General features: G+C 47.3%; 1 protein-coding gene across 8 annotated transcripts in view; it reads left to right on the forward strand.

The window, feature by feature from the left end:
- The window catches only part of LOC129041048 (radial spoke head 10 homolog B), a 42,412-nt gene that overhangs the window by 23,421 nt on the left and 1,339 nt on the right, over nt 1-17,652 (forward strand). For 7 of the 8 annotated variants that reach the window (XM_054496175.2, XM_054496177.2, XM_054496176.2 and 4 more), the window contains 8 exons: nt 1,624-1,738; nt 2,260-2,339; nt 2,782-2,930; nt 6,779-6,886; nt 7,709-7,852; nt 10,448-10,576; nt 12,725-12,818; nt 16,856-17,054. In XM_054496175.2, the coding sequence (XP_054352150.1) occupies nt 1,624-1,738; nt 2,260-2,339; nt 2,782-2,930; nt 6,779-6,886; nt 7,709-7,852; nt 10,448-10,576; nt 12,725-12,818; nt 16,856-17,054 (1,018 nt within the window). The remainder of the gene's footprint in view (nt 1-1,623; nt 1,739-2,259; nt 2,340-2,781; nt 2,931-6,778; nt 6,887-7,708; nt 7,853-10,447; nt 10,577-12,724; nt 12,819-16,855; nt 17,055-17,652) is intronic. The other variant, XM_054496182.2, reaches the window with a different exon arrangement.

Consider the following 17,652-nt stretch of genomic DNA (forward strand, 5'->3'; position numbering starts at 1 on the left):
TTACTGGAACACAGACATGCCCGTTTGCTTACATATTTGTGACTGCTTTACCCCGAAGCACCACAGCTGAGGGGTTGTGATGTAGATGGTGAGGGGTTGTGATGTAGATGATCTGATCCACCAAGCCTAAAATAATTTACTCTCTGGCCCTTTACAGAAAGTTTGCCTCCCTCTCTCCCCCGACCACCGATCTATAGTAAAAAAACCACTAAATTGTCAGGTCAGAAATGGGGAGACAGCCAGGCCTTGTGGCTTACGCCTGTAATCCCAGTACTTTGGAAGGCTGAGGCGGGTGGATCACTTGAGTCCAGGAGTTTGAGACCAGTCTGGCCAATATGGTGAAACTCCGTCTCTACTAAAAATACAAAAGTTAGTCAGGTATGGTGGTACATGCCTGTATTCCCAGCTACTTACTGGGAGGCTGAGGCACGGGTAGAATCGCTTGAGCCTAGGAGGTGGAGGTTGCAGTGAGCCGAGATTTCCAGCCTGGGTGACAGAGTGAGACTCTGTCTCTAAAAAAAAAAAAAAAAGCCTGGTGTGGTGGCTCACACCTGTAATCAGCACTTTGGGAGGCCAAAGTGGGCAGATCATGAGGTCAGGAGTTCAAGACCATCCTGGATAACACGGTGAAACCCCGTCTCTACTAAAAATACAAAAAATTAGCTGGGTGTGGTGGTACGTGCCTGTAGTCCCAGCTACTTGGGAGGCTGAGGCAGAAGAATCACTTGAACTCGCGAGGCAGAGGTTGCAGTGACCCAAGATCACGCCACTGCACTCCAGCCTGGGCAACAGATTGAGACTCTGTCTCAAAACAAAAAAAAAAAAAAAAAAAAAAGAAAAAAAAAGGGGAGAATCAGCAATGGCTTGGAAGAGTCTAGAAAAGGCCCTAAGTAGTCTTAGGACTGGTCTTGATTTCAAATTAGGAAATTGATGTGATAAATTTAACAACTTTGGAAGTTTAACTTCTTTCAGCCAAATTCTGGGAGGCAGAGCTGCAAGCTTCTAATTATCCACTTGAAAAATAAAGTATTAGAACAAATGCCTATTTACGTCAAAGTTTAGTGTTTGAAACATACTTAAAATCCATTTAGAATTAGCAGCATTCATCAGTTTATGTCTCAGACTATTCTGGAAAACACTGGGACGAGATTGACGTCTTTTTTTTTTTTTTTTTTTTTTGTGATGAAGTCTCGCTGTGTTGCCCAGGCTGGAGTGCAGTGGCTCAATCTTGGCTCACTGCAGCCTCCACCTCCTGGGTTCCAGCGATTCTCCTGCCTCAGTCTCCCAAGTAGCTGAGATTACAGGCGCCTGCCACCACACCTGGCTAATTTTTTGTATTTTTGGTAGAGACAGGGTTTCGCCATGTTGCCCAGGCTGGTCTCAAACTCCTGACCTCAGGCAATTTGCTGCTTCAGCCTCCCAAAGTGCTGGAATTACAGGTGTGAGCCACTGTGCCTGGCTTTCATGGAGTTTTAAATTTGTAGTTGGATGCTTATACACATGTTCAGAGCATTTTGAAATAAGCACTCTCTCATATTCAGTTCTTCGAATTGTATACGAGGAGCAAATAAAATGGAGGGTTCTAGCAAATATCAGGTATCCTCTCCAATTTTCTTATTTTAGCCAATAATGACATACCAGTTGAAGAAATCCATTCTCCATTTACAACAATACTTCTGAGAACATTTTTGAATTACCTCCTGCATTTGGCGTATCACATTTATCATGAAGAATTCCAGTAAGTACTATTTCTGGACCCTCGTTGGGGGATGGGGCACAGCTAAGCTGTATTATTGTCATAATGCCCTGTTTTCTTCAGCAGTCATTTTTATTTTTTTGGAGATGGAGTCTTGCTCTGTTGCCCAGGCTGGAGTGCAGTGGCACAATCTTGGCTCACTGCAACCTCTGCCTCCCAGGTTCAAGCAATTCTTCTGCCTCAGGCTCCTGGGTAGGTGAGATGACAGGCGTGTGCCACCATGCCTGGCTAATTTTTTTTTTTTTTTTTTGTATTTTTAGTAGAGATGGGGTTTCACCATGTTGGCCAGGCTGGTCTTAAACTCCTGATCTCGAGTGATCCGCCTGCCTTGGCCTCCCAAAATGCTGGGATTATAGGTGTGAGCCACTGACTCCAGCCTTCCCTTTCTATACTCTATACATTAGAAGCAAATTATTAAGTCTAGCCCGTGCTCAAGGAGAAGGGAATTAAGTTCCCTCTTTTGGAGGAGAAGTAATGATGGTATCTTTTGATCATTATCACAGAAAGAGAAGCCCATCCCTCTTCTTGTGTTTTACAAAACTGATGACCGAGAACATTCGTCCAAATGCCTGCCAGATAAAAGGTAAATACAAAACCAGTAGGATTCTATTTACCGCCCCATTTTTTTTTCCTCAAAATATAAATCTGGGCTGGGCACAGTGGCTCACTCCTGCAATCCCAGCACTTTGGGAGGCCAAGGCAGGCGGATCACCTGACGTCAAGGAGTTCAAGACCAGCCTGGCCAACATGGCAAAACCCCATCTCTACTAAAAATACAAAAAAAAATTAGCCAGGTGTGGTGGTGCATGCCTGTAATCCTAGCTACTCGGGAGGCTGAGGCAGGAGAATCGCTTGAGCCTGGGGGGCGGAGGTTGCAGTGAGCCAAGATCGTGCCACTGCACTGCAGCCTGAGCGACAGCAAGACTCTGTCTCGGAAAAAAACAAAAGCAATAGGATTATATTTACTGTTATTTTTTTTCTCAAAATATAAATCTGTAATCATTTTTCGAACGTTGTATTTTTAGGCAATGTATTCCGTGAGCAACAGCGGACGCTGTACTCTATGAATTACATGAATAAGTGCTGGGAGATTTATCTCGCTTACTGCAGACCCAGCGCAGCGCCTCCCCACGAGCCTACGATGAAGATGAGACACTTCCTCTGGATGCTGAAAGTAACCACCTAAGTTCAATATTGGCTTTCTATTTACAGGCTCTTTGATTTTAATTAAAGAAAGGCAAGATATTCCAGCTGTGATATGCAAATAATTAGGTGAAGATCTGGGCTGGATTTTCAGGACCATTAAATGTTTACTGAGTCTCTTGGCAGAACAGTGGTCTGTGGTCGTGGAAGGAACAGAAACAGCTGTCACCTGCCCAGTGTGCTCACAGATTAGGGCAAGACAATGGTCCATGGCCTATAACGATGGCCCATGGCATGCATATATATATATATTGCAATCCCAGCACTTTGAGAGGCCGAGGCGGGCGGATCACCTGAGGTCAAGGAGTTCAAGACCAGCCTGGCCACATATATTTATATATGCCATGGGCCATTGTCTTAAAAAATATATATATACAAATAAATATATAATAAATATATATATTAAAAAAAATTTTTTTTTGAGACAGAGTTTTGCTCTTGTCACTCAGGCTGGAGTGCAATGAAGTGATCTTGGCTCACTGCAACCTCCACCTCCTGGGTTCAAGCAATTCTCCTGCCTCAGCCTCCTAAGTAGCTGGGATTACAGGTGCCTACCACCACACCTGGCTAATTTTTGTATTTTTAGTAGAGACGGGTTTTCACCATGTTTCCCAGGCTGGTCTTGACCTCCCGACCCCAGCCTCCCTAAGTGCCAGGATTACAGGCGTGAGACACTGTGCCTGACTGGTCTACAGTATCTTTATTCATGCAGATCCAGCCATTTAAAGGAAGCTGGGGCCGAGTACAGCCATGCACGCCTGTAATTCCAGCACTTTGGGAGGCCGAGGCAGGAGGATCACTTGAGCTTAGGAATTCAAGACCAGCCTGGGCAACATAGTGAAATCCCCCTCTCTACAAAAAATAAAAAAACATAGCCGGGCATGGTAGTGCACACCTGTAGTCCCAGCTACTCGGGAGGCTGTAGTAAGCTGTGATCGTGCCATTGCATTCCAGCCTGGTTGACAGAGTGAGGCCCTGTCCCAAAAAAATCCCCCAAAAAACAAAAAAGGAAAATGGAGGAACACCTTAGTCTTTTTGATGGATTGAAGTGTTGCCTGATCCTAGAATAGCAGTAAAGGCAACTGAAATCTTTTTAAAAAGGAAGGACTTTGGCAGGCGGAGTAGGGTGGATCACCTGAGGTCAGGAGTTTGAGACCAGCCTGGCCAACGCTGTGAAACCCCCTTTCTACTAAAAATACAAAAAACTTAGCCAGGCATGGTGGCAGAAGCCTGTAATCCCAGCTACTTGGGAGGCTGAGGCAGGAGAATTGCTTGAACCTGGGAGGCAGAGGTTGCAATGAGCTGAAATTGTGCCACTGCACTCCAGTCTAGGCAACAAGAGCAAAACTCTGTCTCAAAAAAAAGAGAAGGAAGTGGGGAGGCTGAATGTCATTTAAAACAATTATAGTTTATCAAAAGAGGAATTTTTAAAAGTTATTACTTGGGAAAATAGTGACAACATCTTATTTATACAATGTTCTCATACTAACTATTGGTTGTTTTTGTTCCATGATACTTTTTTTTTTTTTTAGACAAAGTCTCGCTCTTTTGCCAGGCTGCAGTGCAGTGGCACGGTCTCGGCTCATTGCAACCTCCACCTCCTGGGTTCAAGCAATTCTCCTGCCTCAGCCTCCCGAGTAGCTGGGACTACAGGCATGCACGACCATGCCAAGTTAATTTTTGTATTTTTTAGTAGAGACAGGGTTTCACTATGTTAGCAAGGATGATCTCAATCTCTTGACCTCGTGATCCGCCCGCCTCGGACTCCCAAAGTGCTGGGATTACAGGCATGAGTCACTGTGCCTGGCCTGTTCCATGATACTTTTAATTTGTACCTGTGGGAATACAAATGATTAAACAGAATCAAATACTAATGATAAAGTGTTTTTACAAATTTCATAATGTTGCATACATATGAAAAATGGATAATAACCTAGTGTCTAACTGTAGGAAAATACTTTTTTTTGAGTAAGGGTCTCACTCTGTCACCCAGGCTGGAGTGCAGTGGTGCAATCTTGGCTTCCTGCAGCCTCAACCTCCTGGGTTCAAGCAGTCCTCCCACCTCAGCCTCCTGAATAGCTGGGACTACATGTGTGCGCCAACATACCCAGCTAATTTTTCTATTTTTTGTAGAGACGGTTTATTGCCATGTTGCCCAGGCTGATCTTGAACTCCTGGGCTCAAGCAATCCTTGTGCCTCGGCCTCCTGAAGCACTGGGATTGCAGGCGTGAGCCACTGCACCTGGCCCTTTTCATTGTTTCATTTGTCTCAAGCGTGTTTGCAATTGCCCACTGAAGAATTATTATTATTATTATTACTATTTTTTTTTGACAGTCTTGCTCTGTCGCCCAGGCTGGAGTGCAGCGACATGATTTTGGCTCACTGCAACCTCCGCCTCCTGGGTTCAAGTGATTCTTCTGCCTCAGCCTCCCGAGTAGCTGGGATTACAGGTGTATGTCACCACGCCCGGCTAGTAGAGACAGGGTTTCACCATGTTGCCCAGGCTGGTCTCAAACTCCTGAGCTCAGGTGATCCAACCATCTCGGCCTCCCACAGTGCTAGGATTAGAGGCATGAGCCACCACACCCAGCCTCATTGAAGCATTTTTGTGATGACTGTCTCACAGTCTCTGTCAGTCAATTGTAACATCTCTGTCATCTTGGTGATGGCATCTGTGGATTCTTTTTTTTTCATTCAGTTTGAGATCTTCCTGGTTCTTGGTATGAGTTTCTTTTTTGTTTGTTTTTTTGCGACGGAGTCTTGCTCTGTCTCCCAGACTAGACTGCAGTGGCGTGATCTCAGCTCACTGCATCCTCTGCCTCCTGGTTCAAGCAATTTTCCTGCCTCAGCCTCCCAAGTAGCTGGGATTATAGGTGCGTGCCACCATGCCAGGCTAATTTTTGTATTTTTAGTAGAGACGGGGTTTCACCACGTTGGTCAGGGTTTCACCACGTTGCCCAGGCTGGTCGGTATGAGTGATTTTTAAAAAAATATTGAAACCTGAACATTTGAGTACAGTAAGTCCTCACTTAACATTATTATTATTATCATTATTTTGAGATGGAGTCTTGCTCTGTCACCCAGGCTGGAGTGCGGTGGCGCGATCTCAGCTCACTGCAACCTCTGCCTCCTGGGCTCAAGTGATTCCCTTGCTTCACCCTCCCGAGTAGCTGGGACTACAGGCATGCACTACCGTGCTTGGCCTACATTTTTAATTTTTTGTAAAGACAGGGTCTTGCTATGTTGCCCAGGCTGATTCCCAACGCCTGGGCTCAAGTGATCCTCCCACCTCGGCCTCACAAGGTTCTGGGATTACAGGTGTGAACCACCATGTCTGGCTGTAAATACCAATGTTAATCCAGAATGCTTTTCAAAATTATCAGTCTTTAAGATATTAATTTATGGCTGGGTGCAATGTCTCACGACTGTAATCTCAGCACTTTGGGAGGCTGAGGCAGGCGGATCACTTGAGGTCAGGAGTTTGAGACCACCCTGGCCAGCATATAGTGAAACCCCATCTCTACTAAAAAATACAAAAATTAGCTGGAGATAGTGGCATGCGCCTGTAGTCCCAACTACTTGGGAGGCTGAGGCAGGAGAATCACTTGAACCCAGGAGGTGGAGGTTGCAGTGAGCTGAGATTGTGCCACTGCATAGCAGCCTGGGTGACGGAGCGAGACTCCATCTCTCTCAAAAAAGAAAAAAGATATTAATTTCTGGTACACTTTCTTAGTTATTGTATTGATATAAATTGACATTTTAAAACATACAGCTGTTTACAATTATAGGCAGTTATGGTTTGATTTTCTTTTTTACAGGACTTTAAAATGATAAATAAAGAATTAACAGCAGCTACATTTATGGAGGTCATAGCAGAGGATAATCCTTTCATATATGATGGAACTGACAGCAACTTTGAACCTGAGGTTTGTAAAGAGCCGTCACAAATGGTACAGATCCAATTCAGGCTGTTGGTTTTGCCATGGATACCAAGGACAAAGAACCAAGATTTTTTTTTTTCTTTTTTTCATTAGCCTTTTCGTTGATGCTTTTTTTTTTTTTTTTTTTTTTTTTTGGGAGACGTAGTCTCAGTCTGTTGCCCAGGCTGGAGTGCAGTGTCACGATCTCTGCTCACTGCAAGCTCCGCCTCCCGGGTTCATGGCATTCTCCTGCCTCAGCCTCCTGAGTAGCTGGGACTACAGGTGCCCGCCACCACGCCCGGCTAATTTTTTTTTTTTGTATTTTTTTAGTAGAGACGGAGTTTCACCGTGTTAGCCAGGATGGTCTCGGTCTCCTGACCTCGTGATCCGCCCACCTCGGCCTCCCAAAGTGCTGGGATTACAGGCATAAGCCACCGCGCCCGGCCTTCAGCTGATTTTTTAAAAACAATTTTTTGTACAGAACGGGTCTCACTGTGTTGCCCAGGCTGGTCTCAAACTCCTGGGCTCAAACGATCCTCCTGCCTCAGCCTCCTAAAGTGCTGAGATTGCAGATGTGAGCCACTGTGACCAGCCTAAGAACCAAGATTTGATCGAAAGCAGTCTGAGCACGAGTACCTAATATATGTGTGTGCGTGTCTGTGCATGTGTGTGCATGTGTGTGTCTTTGTGCACGTGTCTGCATGTCTGTGTGTGTGTGTGCAAACATGCATATTCAGATGTCAGGAAATAATGAACACCAATCAATCAATGCTCTGTCTCCAGGTGTGTCAGAATGATGGAAACTCTCTGTGTTTTATTTTATTTCAGCTGGTTTTCCTGGAATTCTTTGAAGCTCTCTTAAGCTTTGCATTCATCTGCGTTACTGACCAAATGACTAAATCCTATACAAATGTTCCAACTGATGATGTGTCTGGAAATAAACATGAAACTATTTATACAATACTAAATCAGGTAACACATAATATCTTAGAATTACAGAGCAAGGAGGGCCGGGCGCGGTGGCTCACGCCTGTAATCCCAGCACTTTAGGAAGCCGAGGCGGGCGTATCACGAGGTCAGAAGATCGAGACCATCCTGGCTAACATGGTGAAACCCCGTCTCTACTAAAACTACAAAAAAATTAGCCGGGTGTGGTGGCAGGTGCCTGTAGTCCCAGCTACTGGGGAGGCTGAGGCAGGAGAATGGCATGAACCCAGGAGGCGGAGGTTGCAGTGAGCTGAGATCGTGCCACTGCACTCCAGCCTGGGTGACAGAGCAAGACTTCTCTCAAAACAAAACAAAAAAACGAAATAAACAAAAAAGGATTACAAAGCAAGGAATGGCTTTATTCTGGAATGGTGAAACCATCATCAAAACTATCTTGGCTTTACTAACACTTCCAGAAAGTAATTTAAGAAGTCTTTCCTTTTTCAAAATTTTATTTTATGTGTTTTGAGACAGGGATTCACTCTGTCGTCCAGGCTTGAGTGCAGTGGTGCAATCACGGCTCACTGCAGCCTTGACCTCCTGAGCTCACACGCTCCTCCCACCTTAGTCTCCTGAGTAGCTAGGACTACAGGCATGTGCCACCACACCCAGCTAATTTTTTTTTTTTTTTTTTTTTTTGAGACAGAGCTTTACTCTGTTGCCCAGGCTGGAGTGCAGTGGCATGATCTCAGCTCACTGCAACCTCCGCCTCCTGGATTGAAGTGATTCATGCCTCAGCCTCCTGAGTAGCTGGGATTACAGGCGTGTGCCACCACACCTGGCTAATTTTTTATATTCTTAGTAGAGACGGGGTTTCGCCATGTTGACCAGGCTGGTCTCAAACTCCTGACCTCAGTTGATCCACCCACCTCGGCCTCCCAAAATGCTAGGATTACAGGCCTGAGCCACTGTGCCTGGCCTTTTTGTATTTTTTTGTAGAGATAGGGTTTTGCCGTGTTGCCCAGGCTGGTCTCAAACTCCTGAGCTCAAGTGATCCTCCTGCCTCGGCCTCCCAAAGTGCTGGGATTACAGGTGTGAGCCACCATGCCCGGCCAAGATGTCTTCTTCACATTTTGGAAGTGTATATAGATTTTTTTAAGTTAGGGAAAATGTGTTTCCTGGCCATGATCCAGGAAGTGGACTCCTAGCCACAGCAGAGAGTTGCTAATGAAGGTAAGAGTGCATACCGACGTGCTGGGTGAGCCCCTAGACCACACTTGAGAAAATCAGAGGTGTCTTACTAGGAGATCCAGTGTTTCTAAGAGTGGAAAGCCTGCTCAAGAGCAGACCTGTCGAACAGTTCCTGAGCGTGCATGGGATGCTAACCAGGTCCACGGGGCTTGCTTGCAAGGATGGACACCCAGGCCAGGCACGGTGGCTCACGCCTGTAATCTCAGCACTTTGGGAGGCCAGGGTGGGCGGATCACTTGAGGTCAGGAATTCGAGACCAGCCTGGCCAACATGGTGAAACCCCGTCTCTACTAAAAAGACACTGGAAACTGAACGTTCATGTCATCCTCCAAGGGAATCACTACTCCTTTTTGACCAACAATTTGGGAGTGTGATTTAGAGATCAGAGAGAGGCTCAGCTTCAAACTTACCAAAGCTGATCCTTCTTGCTCAGCTCACGGTAGTTTCACACGCTCTAGTAATCTGGGGAGGCAAAGGTAGAATTTTGTTCCACAGAGGTAAGTGTGCTATGAAGAGGGACAGCAAGCTCCAGAGATGTGCAGAAGGCTCCCCTTGAGCCGTCAGCTGAGTGTGCGCGCATGTGAGGGAACAGCTGGAACCTAAGGGAAGAACCGCCAGGAAGAAGGGGAGGAACCTCAAGGACTCACGCAGGGCTGGGAGTAGTTTGCACTCCCAGTCGCCAGCGTGGAGAAGCCTTCGCATCCATGAGGGGCATCGGGCTGGGTACTTAAAAGTTCACTCTGTGTGTGTGTGTGTGTGTGTGTGTGTGTGTGTGTGTTTTCCGACAAAATCTTGCTCTGTTGCCCAGGCTCGAGTGCAGTGGCACAATCTTGGCTCACTGCAGCCTCTGCCTCCTGGGTTCAAGGTGACTCTCCTGCCTCGGCATCCCGAGCAGCTGGGATTACAGGTGCGCACCACCACACCCGGCCAATTTTTGTATTTTTAGTAGAGACAGGGTTTCACCATGTTGGCCAGCCTGGTCTTCTACTCCTGGCCTCAAGTGATCCGCCCGCCTCATTCTCTGAAACTTCTGGGATTACAGGCATGAGCCAACGCGCCTGGCCTGTTACTTATTTTTTTGAGAGATAGGGTCTTGCTATGTTGCCCAGGCTGGTCTCAAACTCCTGGGCTCAGGTGATCTGCCCACCTTGGCCTCCCAAAGTGCTGAGATTACAGGCGGGAGCCACTGTGCCTGATTCTGTTCACTGTCTTGACTGAGGTGATGGTTTCACAGGTATAGATGTGTGAAAACACATCAAAGGGTACGCTTTATGTGTAGTTCATTGTAAATCAGTTACAGCCCATTAAAATATTGCGCGTGTGTGTATGCCTGTATGGATCTCTATGGAAACCAGAAGCCCTCTGATGCGTGTGTTTGTTCTTGCTTAGGACGCCCAGAACAAGAGTCCCAGCGTGGTCATGAGCCATGAATCAGATGCTGCTCACTCTGACAGTGCCAGGTCATCTTCCAGCAAGTTAGAACTCTCGCCTGATATTAACAAAATAAGGAAATCAGAGGTTTGTCTTGGCAAGTAACTGTGTAGAGACACCCGCTCCCGAGTGCCTGCTCTGTGAAGAGCTCTTTTCCATGCGCTGGGGACCTAGCAGTGAACAGAAACCCACGCCCTTATGGACTTGACTATCCAGTGAGGAGGGGACATGGCAGCAAGTGAACAGCAGTAATAGCATTTATGGGTGTTTACCAGGCGCTGAGCCGTCCCCAGGGAACAGCTCAGCGTCCCGATGACCTTTAGGTACCGTGATTCTCTCTAGGAGGGAACCCAGGCCCAGAAAGGTTAAATAGCTTGGCCACAGCTGCATAACCAGTAAGGCGTGGAGCTGGGGGTTTGTGCCCAGGCACTTTAACTCCAGAATTAGCACCGGTTACCGCAAGCTATGCTTCTTCCCACTTACGAGGTCTAAGTGACAGGAAGGGCATCTGGCCGGGGTGGGGCCCTGGCGTTTATTCTGGGTGAGTGGGATGGGATGGGACACCATCTGAGCAGAGGCGTCAGGAGGCTCTGTGGCTTCACTGTTGACAAACCAGTGAGGAAGCTCTTGGAACCATGCCGGTGGGAAGTGATGGTGACTGGGACTAGGGTGGGCTGAGGTCTGAGGTGTTTTGAAGGGTGCAGGGGTTGACAGGGAAAGAGAAGGCAAAGATGAGTTCAAGATTTTTTGGCTGAGCATTGGCAGAAGAGAGTTGCCATTTATTATGATGTGGAAGACGGAAGCAGGGGGCTGAGTTTTGGGAGCAAATTAAGTGGTTGATTTTGGACAAGTTAAGCTTAAGGTGCCTGAACTGATGCCCAAGTAGCATGGCTGGAGGCAAGACTGGAGTTCAAGGGCAAACTCCAGCTGGAGGTAGAAATGTGGGGGTTAGGGCATACACATGGTGATTAAAGCCGTTAGGTCGGGCGCGGTGGCTCACGCCTGTAATCCCAGCACCTTGGGAGACCGAGGTGGGTGGGTCACTTGAGGTCAGGAGTTCGAGACCAGCCTGGCCAACATGGTGAAACCCCGTCTCTACTAAAAAATACAAAAATTAGCCAGGCCTGGTGGCAGGTGCCTGTAATCCCAGCTATTCAGGAGGCTGAGGCAGGAGAATTGCTTGAACCCAGGAGGTAGAGGTGGCAGTGAGCCGGGATCCAAGATCACACCACTGCACTCCAGCCTGGGCAACAGAGTGAGATTCCATCTCAAAAAAATGTAATAATAATTAAAGCCATTAATATATGAGTCTAAGTATGGTTAAATTTTTTTTTTTTTTTTTTGAGACGGAGTCTCGCTTTGTCACCCAGGCTGGAGTGCAGTGGCGCCATCTTGGATCTCGGCTCACTGCAAGCTCTGCCTCCCGGGTTCACGCCATTCTCCTGCCTCAGCCTCCTGAGTAACTAGGACTACAGGCACCTACCACCACGCCTGGCTAAATTTTTGTGTTGTTAGTAGAGATGGGGTTTCACCCATGTTAGCCAGGACGGTCTCGATCTCCTGACCTTGTGATCCACCTGTCTCAGCCTCCCAAAGTGCTGGGATTACAGGCGTGAGCCACCACGCCTAGCCAGTATGGTTAATTTTATACAATAAATACTGTCCCAACAGACCCAGGTGACATTTTCAAGTCTTTGGGTTTTTTTGGAGGGCCTTTCAGTAAATGCCATAATTCTGTTATTCATTTCATTAATAGTGTAAATATTAATATTTTATTCAGGTTAAAAATAGTCAAATTGGCTGGGTGTGGTGGCTCACACCTGTAATCCCAGCACTTTGGGAGGCCGAGGCAGGCAGGCCACCTGAGGTCAGGAGTTCGAGACCAGCCTGGCCAATATGGTGAAACCCCATCTCCACTAAAAATCCAAAAATTAGCCTGGTGTAGTGGCGCATGCCTGTAGTCCAGCTACCCGGGGAAGCTGAGGCAGGAGAATCGCTGGAACCCGAGAGGCGGAGGCTGCGGTGAGCTGAGATGGCGCCACTGCACTCCAGCCTGGGCAACAGAGTGAGACTCCGTCTCAAAAAAAAAAAAAAAAAAAAGTCAAAGTCAAATTAGCTCAAGAAGAACAGCCTCATTAATAATTTTCTGATTAATTATAGTGTAAAAAAGTAGTTTTAAGCCCATAATGATGTAAAAGTAATATTTTGCTTTATGATTTTTTTTAAATGTAAAAGCCCAAGATCAAGAAGTCTGTAAGTGATGAAAGAGTCTCCAAAATGAATTTTAAATCGACTGGAAAAGGGATCACCTTTTTCTCATCTGAGAGCGGTGAGTATTTTAATTATAGAACCTTCATATTTATAAACTGTTGCTTATGAATTATATAATGTCTATACTGTTTTACAATCATCTTTTTTTAATCTTTATTTTCTTAGAAGCAGAGTCTCGCTATGTTGTCCAGGCTGGTCTTGAACTCCTGGGCTCAAGCTATCCTCCCACCTCGGCCTCCCGAGTAGCTGGGATTACAAGTAGGGATCACCACACCCAGCACAACCATCTTTTTAAATAATGAGGCTGGTAGAGCTGCTTCCATTTCTCCTCCCTGATTTGGAGTTCAAGTTCAAGGCGTGACCTTGCTGTGCTGAGTCAGTCTGTTAGGGCAGAGGCCAGTACGGGACAGCTGGGCCTCTCCTGGGCCCTGCACACCCATCTCAGTCTGATGCTGTTGACTATATTGTTTTATTACAGGCAACTTTTCTGTCTCAAGGGTCTCATTCTCTTTGATTTTTAAAGGTGCTCAAATGAAAAACAACAAACAGCCCTTATTCACTTCCTCATCCTCCTCTTTTATTATGTTTTCCTTTATCCTGGGAAGGTCGCTCTTGAGGCCTGTCTGTCTGCTGATTGCCCTTCCTCCCTCTGGTCTGATTCCTCAGCCGTGTCTGTGCGAACTTCCAGCCTCACGCCTCTCCCTTCCTCAGGGTCATCCAATGATGATCAATGTCATGGGAATTTTCCGCTGTCACTTTGCTGGCCTGGCCAGTTGCACGTGGCCTTGTGTTCATGATTAAACAAGCCCTGGTGTTTCCCCTTTTCTTTTTTTTTTTGAGACAAGGTCTTACTTTCTTGCCCAGGCTGGAGTGCAGTGGTGCCATCATAGCTCACTGCAACCTCTGCCTCCTGGGTTCAAGCGATTCTCCTGCCTCAGCCTCCCTCGTAGCTGAGATTACAGGCACCCGTCACCACGCCTTGTATTTTTAGTAGAGACGGGGTTTCATGATGTTGGCCAGGGTGATCTCAAACTCCTGACCTCAGGTGATCTGCCTGCCTCGGCCTCCTAAAGTTCTGAGATTACAGGTGTGAGCCCACCCGCCCCGGGCTTTTTTTTTTTTTTTTTTTAAAGAGGTGGGGTCTTGCTCTGTTGCCCAGGCTGGTCTTGAACTCCTGGATCTGAACGCCTTGGCCTCCCAAAGTGCTGAGGTTACAGGTATGAGCCCAACCGCGCCTGGCCTTTTTTTTTTTTTTTTTAAAGAGATGGGGTCTTGCTATGTTGCCCAGGCTGGTCTTGAACTCCTGGGCCCAAGCGATCTTCCCGCCTTGGCGTCCCAAAGCACTGGGATTACAGGTGTTAGCCACCGCGCCTGGCCCTCCCCCTTTTCTGACGGCGTCTCTCTATGGCCGGCCACCCACTCAATGGTTAACTTTTAAAGGCTCTGTCCCGGGCCCTTGTCCTCTCAAAGGCCTCACCTATGTATCCCTCTACAGTGCCTGTCATTTCCCATTACTCCTCCTCCAATGGATCGTTCCCATCCGCACACATGTGCTCCATATGCCCAGTTAGGAAAATCTCTTCTCTCACTTTCCCCTCTAGATCCCCTTCTTTCCCTGCTCCTTTGCTGCTAGGCATCTTAGGGGGCTGTGTACATGCTCACCTTTGCTGCTAGGCATCTTAGGGGGCTGTGTACATGCTCACCTTCTCCAGGACCTCTCCTGTGTCTCCCTTAGCTAGCTCCACGTGGCACTGCCCTCCCCAGGCCACTGAAGGCCCCTTTTCATCAGCAGTGACTCCGTGTTGCTACCGCCAGGAATCCTGCTGTCACTTGAACCGATCTCTCCATAGTCAGGAAAACCGTCAGCTTCTTGAAATACTCTTCGCATTCGGCCTCTGCGAGCCCTCATCATCCTAAGTTTCTTCTCCCTCTGGTGCGAATCTGTGGGTTGTGTCATTTTCTCCCGCAGAGCTCGGCATCCCAGCAGAGACAGGGCGTTCCTGCGGTGCCGTAATCAAGACACACCGTTCCTGTAACAGAAATAAAACTGAAAATTGAACCCCAGCTAATGTGTTTTCCTGCTGATCTGATTAGCGGGGAAGTGATCTCTAGTCCCAGCTCCAACTGGATTTTGCCCTGGATTTCTCTGGTTGTTCCTTTAAGTCCCGTGTGCCAGTCACCAGTCCTGTGGCTCCTGCCCTGTGTCCTGTCAAGGACCCCCTTGACCCACGTGGCGTCTCTTCCAGTACCATTTCATCTGATTATTGCATGCGGCAGCCGTGACTTACTGTCCTCCAGCTTGTGGGTGTCTAGTTGAGAGTTCATGAATGAACACAAAACAATCTTGCAGCCAGGTGCAGCAACCCTAGAACTGTGCAGCCGTTAACCCCAGAACTGTGGGAGGCCAAGGCAGGAGGATCACTTGTGCCCAGGAGTCTGAGACCAGCCTGGGCAACATAGCGAGCCCCTGTCTCTACAAAAAAAATATCAAAATTCACCAGGTATGGTGGCACACTCCTGTAGTCCCACCAACTTGGGAGGCTGAGGCAGGATGATGACTGCTTAAGCCCAGGAGCTCGAGGCTGCAGTGAGCTGTGATTGCACCACTGCACTCCAGCCTGGGTGCCAGAGCGAGACCCTGTCTCCAATCAAAAAAAAGCAATCTTCCTTCACATTGTCTTGTTCCGAACTTAGAGTCCTGGATTGCGTATAATTTGATTATCTGAATTTTAAAATCTTCCAAGTGAATAGATAACCAGAACTGCTTAAAAAGATGGAAAAAATTACGGTAGTTTAAGATTCGGAGATTCTTTAGCCTAGACAAGAAAGATAGAGAGGGATAACTATAACTACTAGGAAATTACTTTTGTGAGAGTAACCAGTTGTCTAGTTCTCTAGGAGAGAGGATTCACTCGGGTTCATAGCTGTCCTTGTCTTAAAGGGGTTTCCGACTCTGAATAAATAAAAGATGTTGAATATTTTGTCCCCAAGACCTAGGCCGGGTGCAGTGGCTCACGCCTATAATCCCAGCACTTTGGGAGGCAGAGATGGGAGGATTACTAGAGCTCGGGAGTTTGAGACCATGGGCAACATAGCGAAACCTTGTCTCTAAAACAAAAATAATTAGCTGGGCTTGGTGGCACCCGCCTGTGGTCCCAGCTACTTGGGAGGCCCAGGTGGGAGGATCATTTGAGCCCAGGAGTTGGAGGCTGCAGTGAGCCATGATGGTGCCACTGCACTCCAGCCTGGATGACAGAGCAAGATCTTGTCTCACGATACAACTTAAAAAAATTAGCCTTGTGTGGTGGTGCATGCCTATATTCTCAGCTATTAGGGAGGCTGAGATGGGAGGATCACTTGAGCCCAGGAGTTCCTCCAGGCTTCAGTGAGCCATGGTCATGCCACTGCACTCCAGCCTGGTCCATAGAGTGAAAGCTTGTCTTTAAAAAAAAAAAAAAAAAGTAAAAAAAGCAAGAGAAACAAATTTTTTTATTCTTGAAACATGGAAAATTAAAATATCAGAAAACCCAAATTCTTAAGATAGGAAAAAAAAAAAAAAAAAAAAAGAGGTGGCCGGGCGCAGTGGTTCATGCCTGTAATCCCAGCACTTTGGGAGGCCGAGGTGGGTGGATCACCTGAGGTTAAGAGTTGGAGACCAGCCTGGCCAACATGGTGAAACCCCATCTCTACTAAAAATACAAAAATTAGCCGAGTGTGGTGGCGCACACCTGTAGCTACTCGGGAGGCTGAGGCATGAGAATCGCTTGAACCCAGGAGGTGGAGGTTGCAGTGAGCAGAGATCACGCCACTGCACTCCAGCCTGGGTGACAGAGTGACACTCTGTCTCCAAAAAAAACAAAACAAAAAACGAGGTAGCAGGAAAACTCAAAGGGAAGGCTGACAATCCCAGCCAGGGTCTGCTGAGCCCCTGCCTTGTTCCAGGTGGTCATGGAAGCCGCGTCCTTACTCCTCTCCTCTCTCCTGGCCGAGGAGAAGGGGGCCCACCCCAGGGAGGCCAGAACGAGAAAAAGCATGCAGACTCCCGGTTTACAGCAGGATTGTATTCATGTTCAGCTTCATGAAACTCTATTCCAGAGAAATATGAGAGACCCAAGGATGATCGAAAGGACGAGTTCAACACGTGGGTCAATCATATGTACGTCTTCTTTGTGAACACGCTCTTTCATGCGTATAAACGTGAAGAAGCTATCAAGGAGAAAATAAGGGAAGACAGGTCACGCAGCACAGCACAGGCCCAGCAGCGGAAGATGGAAGATGACGAACTGGAAGCAAGGTAACTTATGAGGTCCCTCTCCTTCCCGAGCTGCTCTCTTTCTTCCTGTCTTCCGTAGCTGCCAGAATGCATCAGGACCAAGTGCTTTCCGGACAAGCTATAATTTCCTACGGGCATCTTTGACATAAAAAGGAATGAATATTTGGTCTCTGTTCCTGGCAGAGCACCTGAAGCCTTTGTAACTTCCTGAGTAATGGGATAATGGGAGCATCTTTTGTTCTAATATTTGGTCTTAGTTTCTAGTTTTATTTATTTTTTTAGACAGGGTCTCACTGTCACCCAGGCTAGAGTGGAGTGGTGTGATCTCAGCTCACTGCAATCTCCGCCTCCTGGGTTCAAGCGATTCTCTTGCCTCAGCCTCCCGAGTAGCTGGGATTACAAGCATGCACCACCAGGCCTGGCTAATTTTTGTATTTTTAGTAGAGACGGGGTTTCACCAGGTTGTCCAGGCTGGTCTCGAACTCCTGACCTCAAGTGATCTGCCAGCCTCGGCCTCCCAAAGTGCTGGGGTCACAGGGGTGAGTCACTGCATGCAGCTATTTTCTAGTTCTTGACCCAAGAGTTCAAAGCCTGTGGACTCTTTGGGGTAATGACTGTC

This window comes from Pongo pygmaeus, chromosome 6, assembly GCF_028885625.2.
Source record: "Pongo pygmaeus isolate AG05252 chromosome 6, NHGRI_mPonPyg2-v2.0_pri, whole genome shotgun sequence".
NCBI classification, from domain to species: Eukaryota; Metazoa; Chordata; class Mammalia; order Primates; family Hominidae; genus Pongo; species Pongo pygmaeus.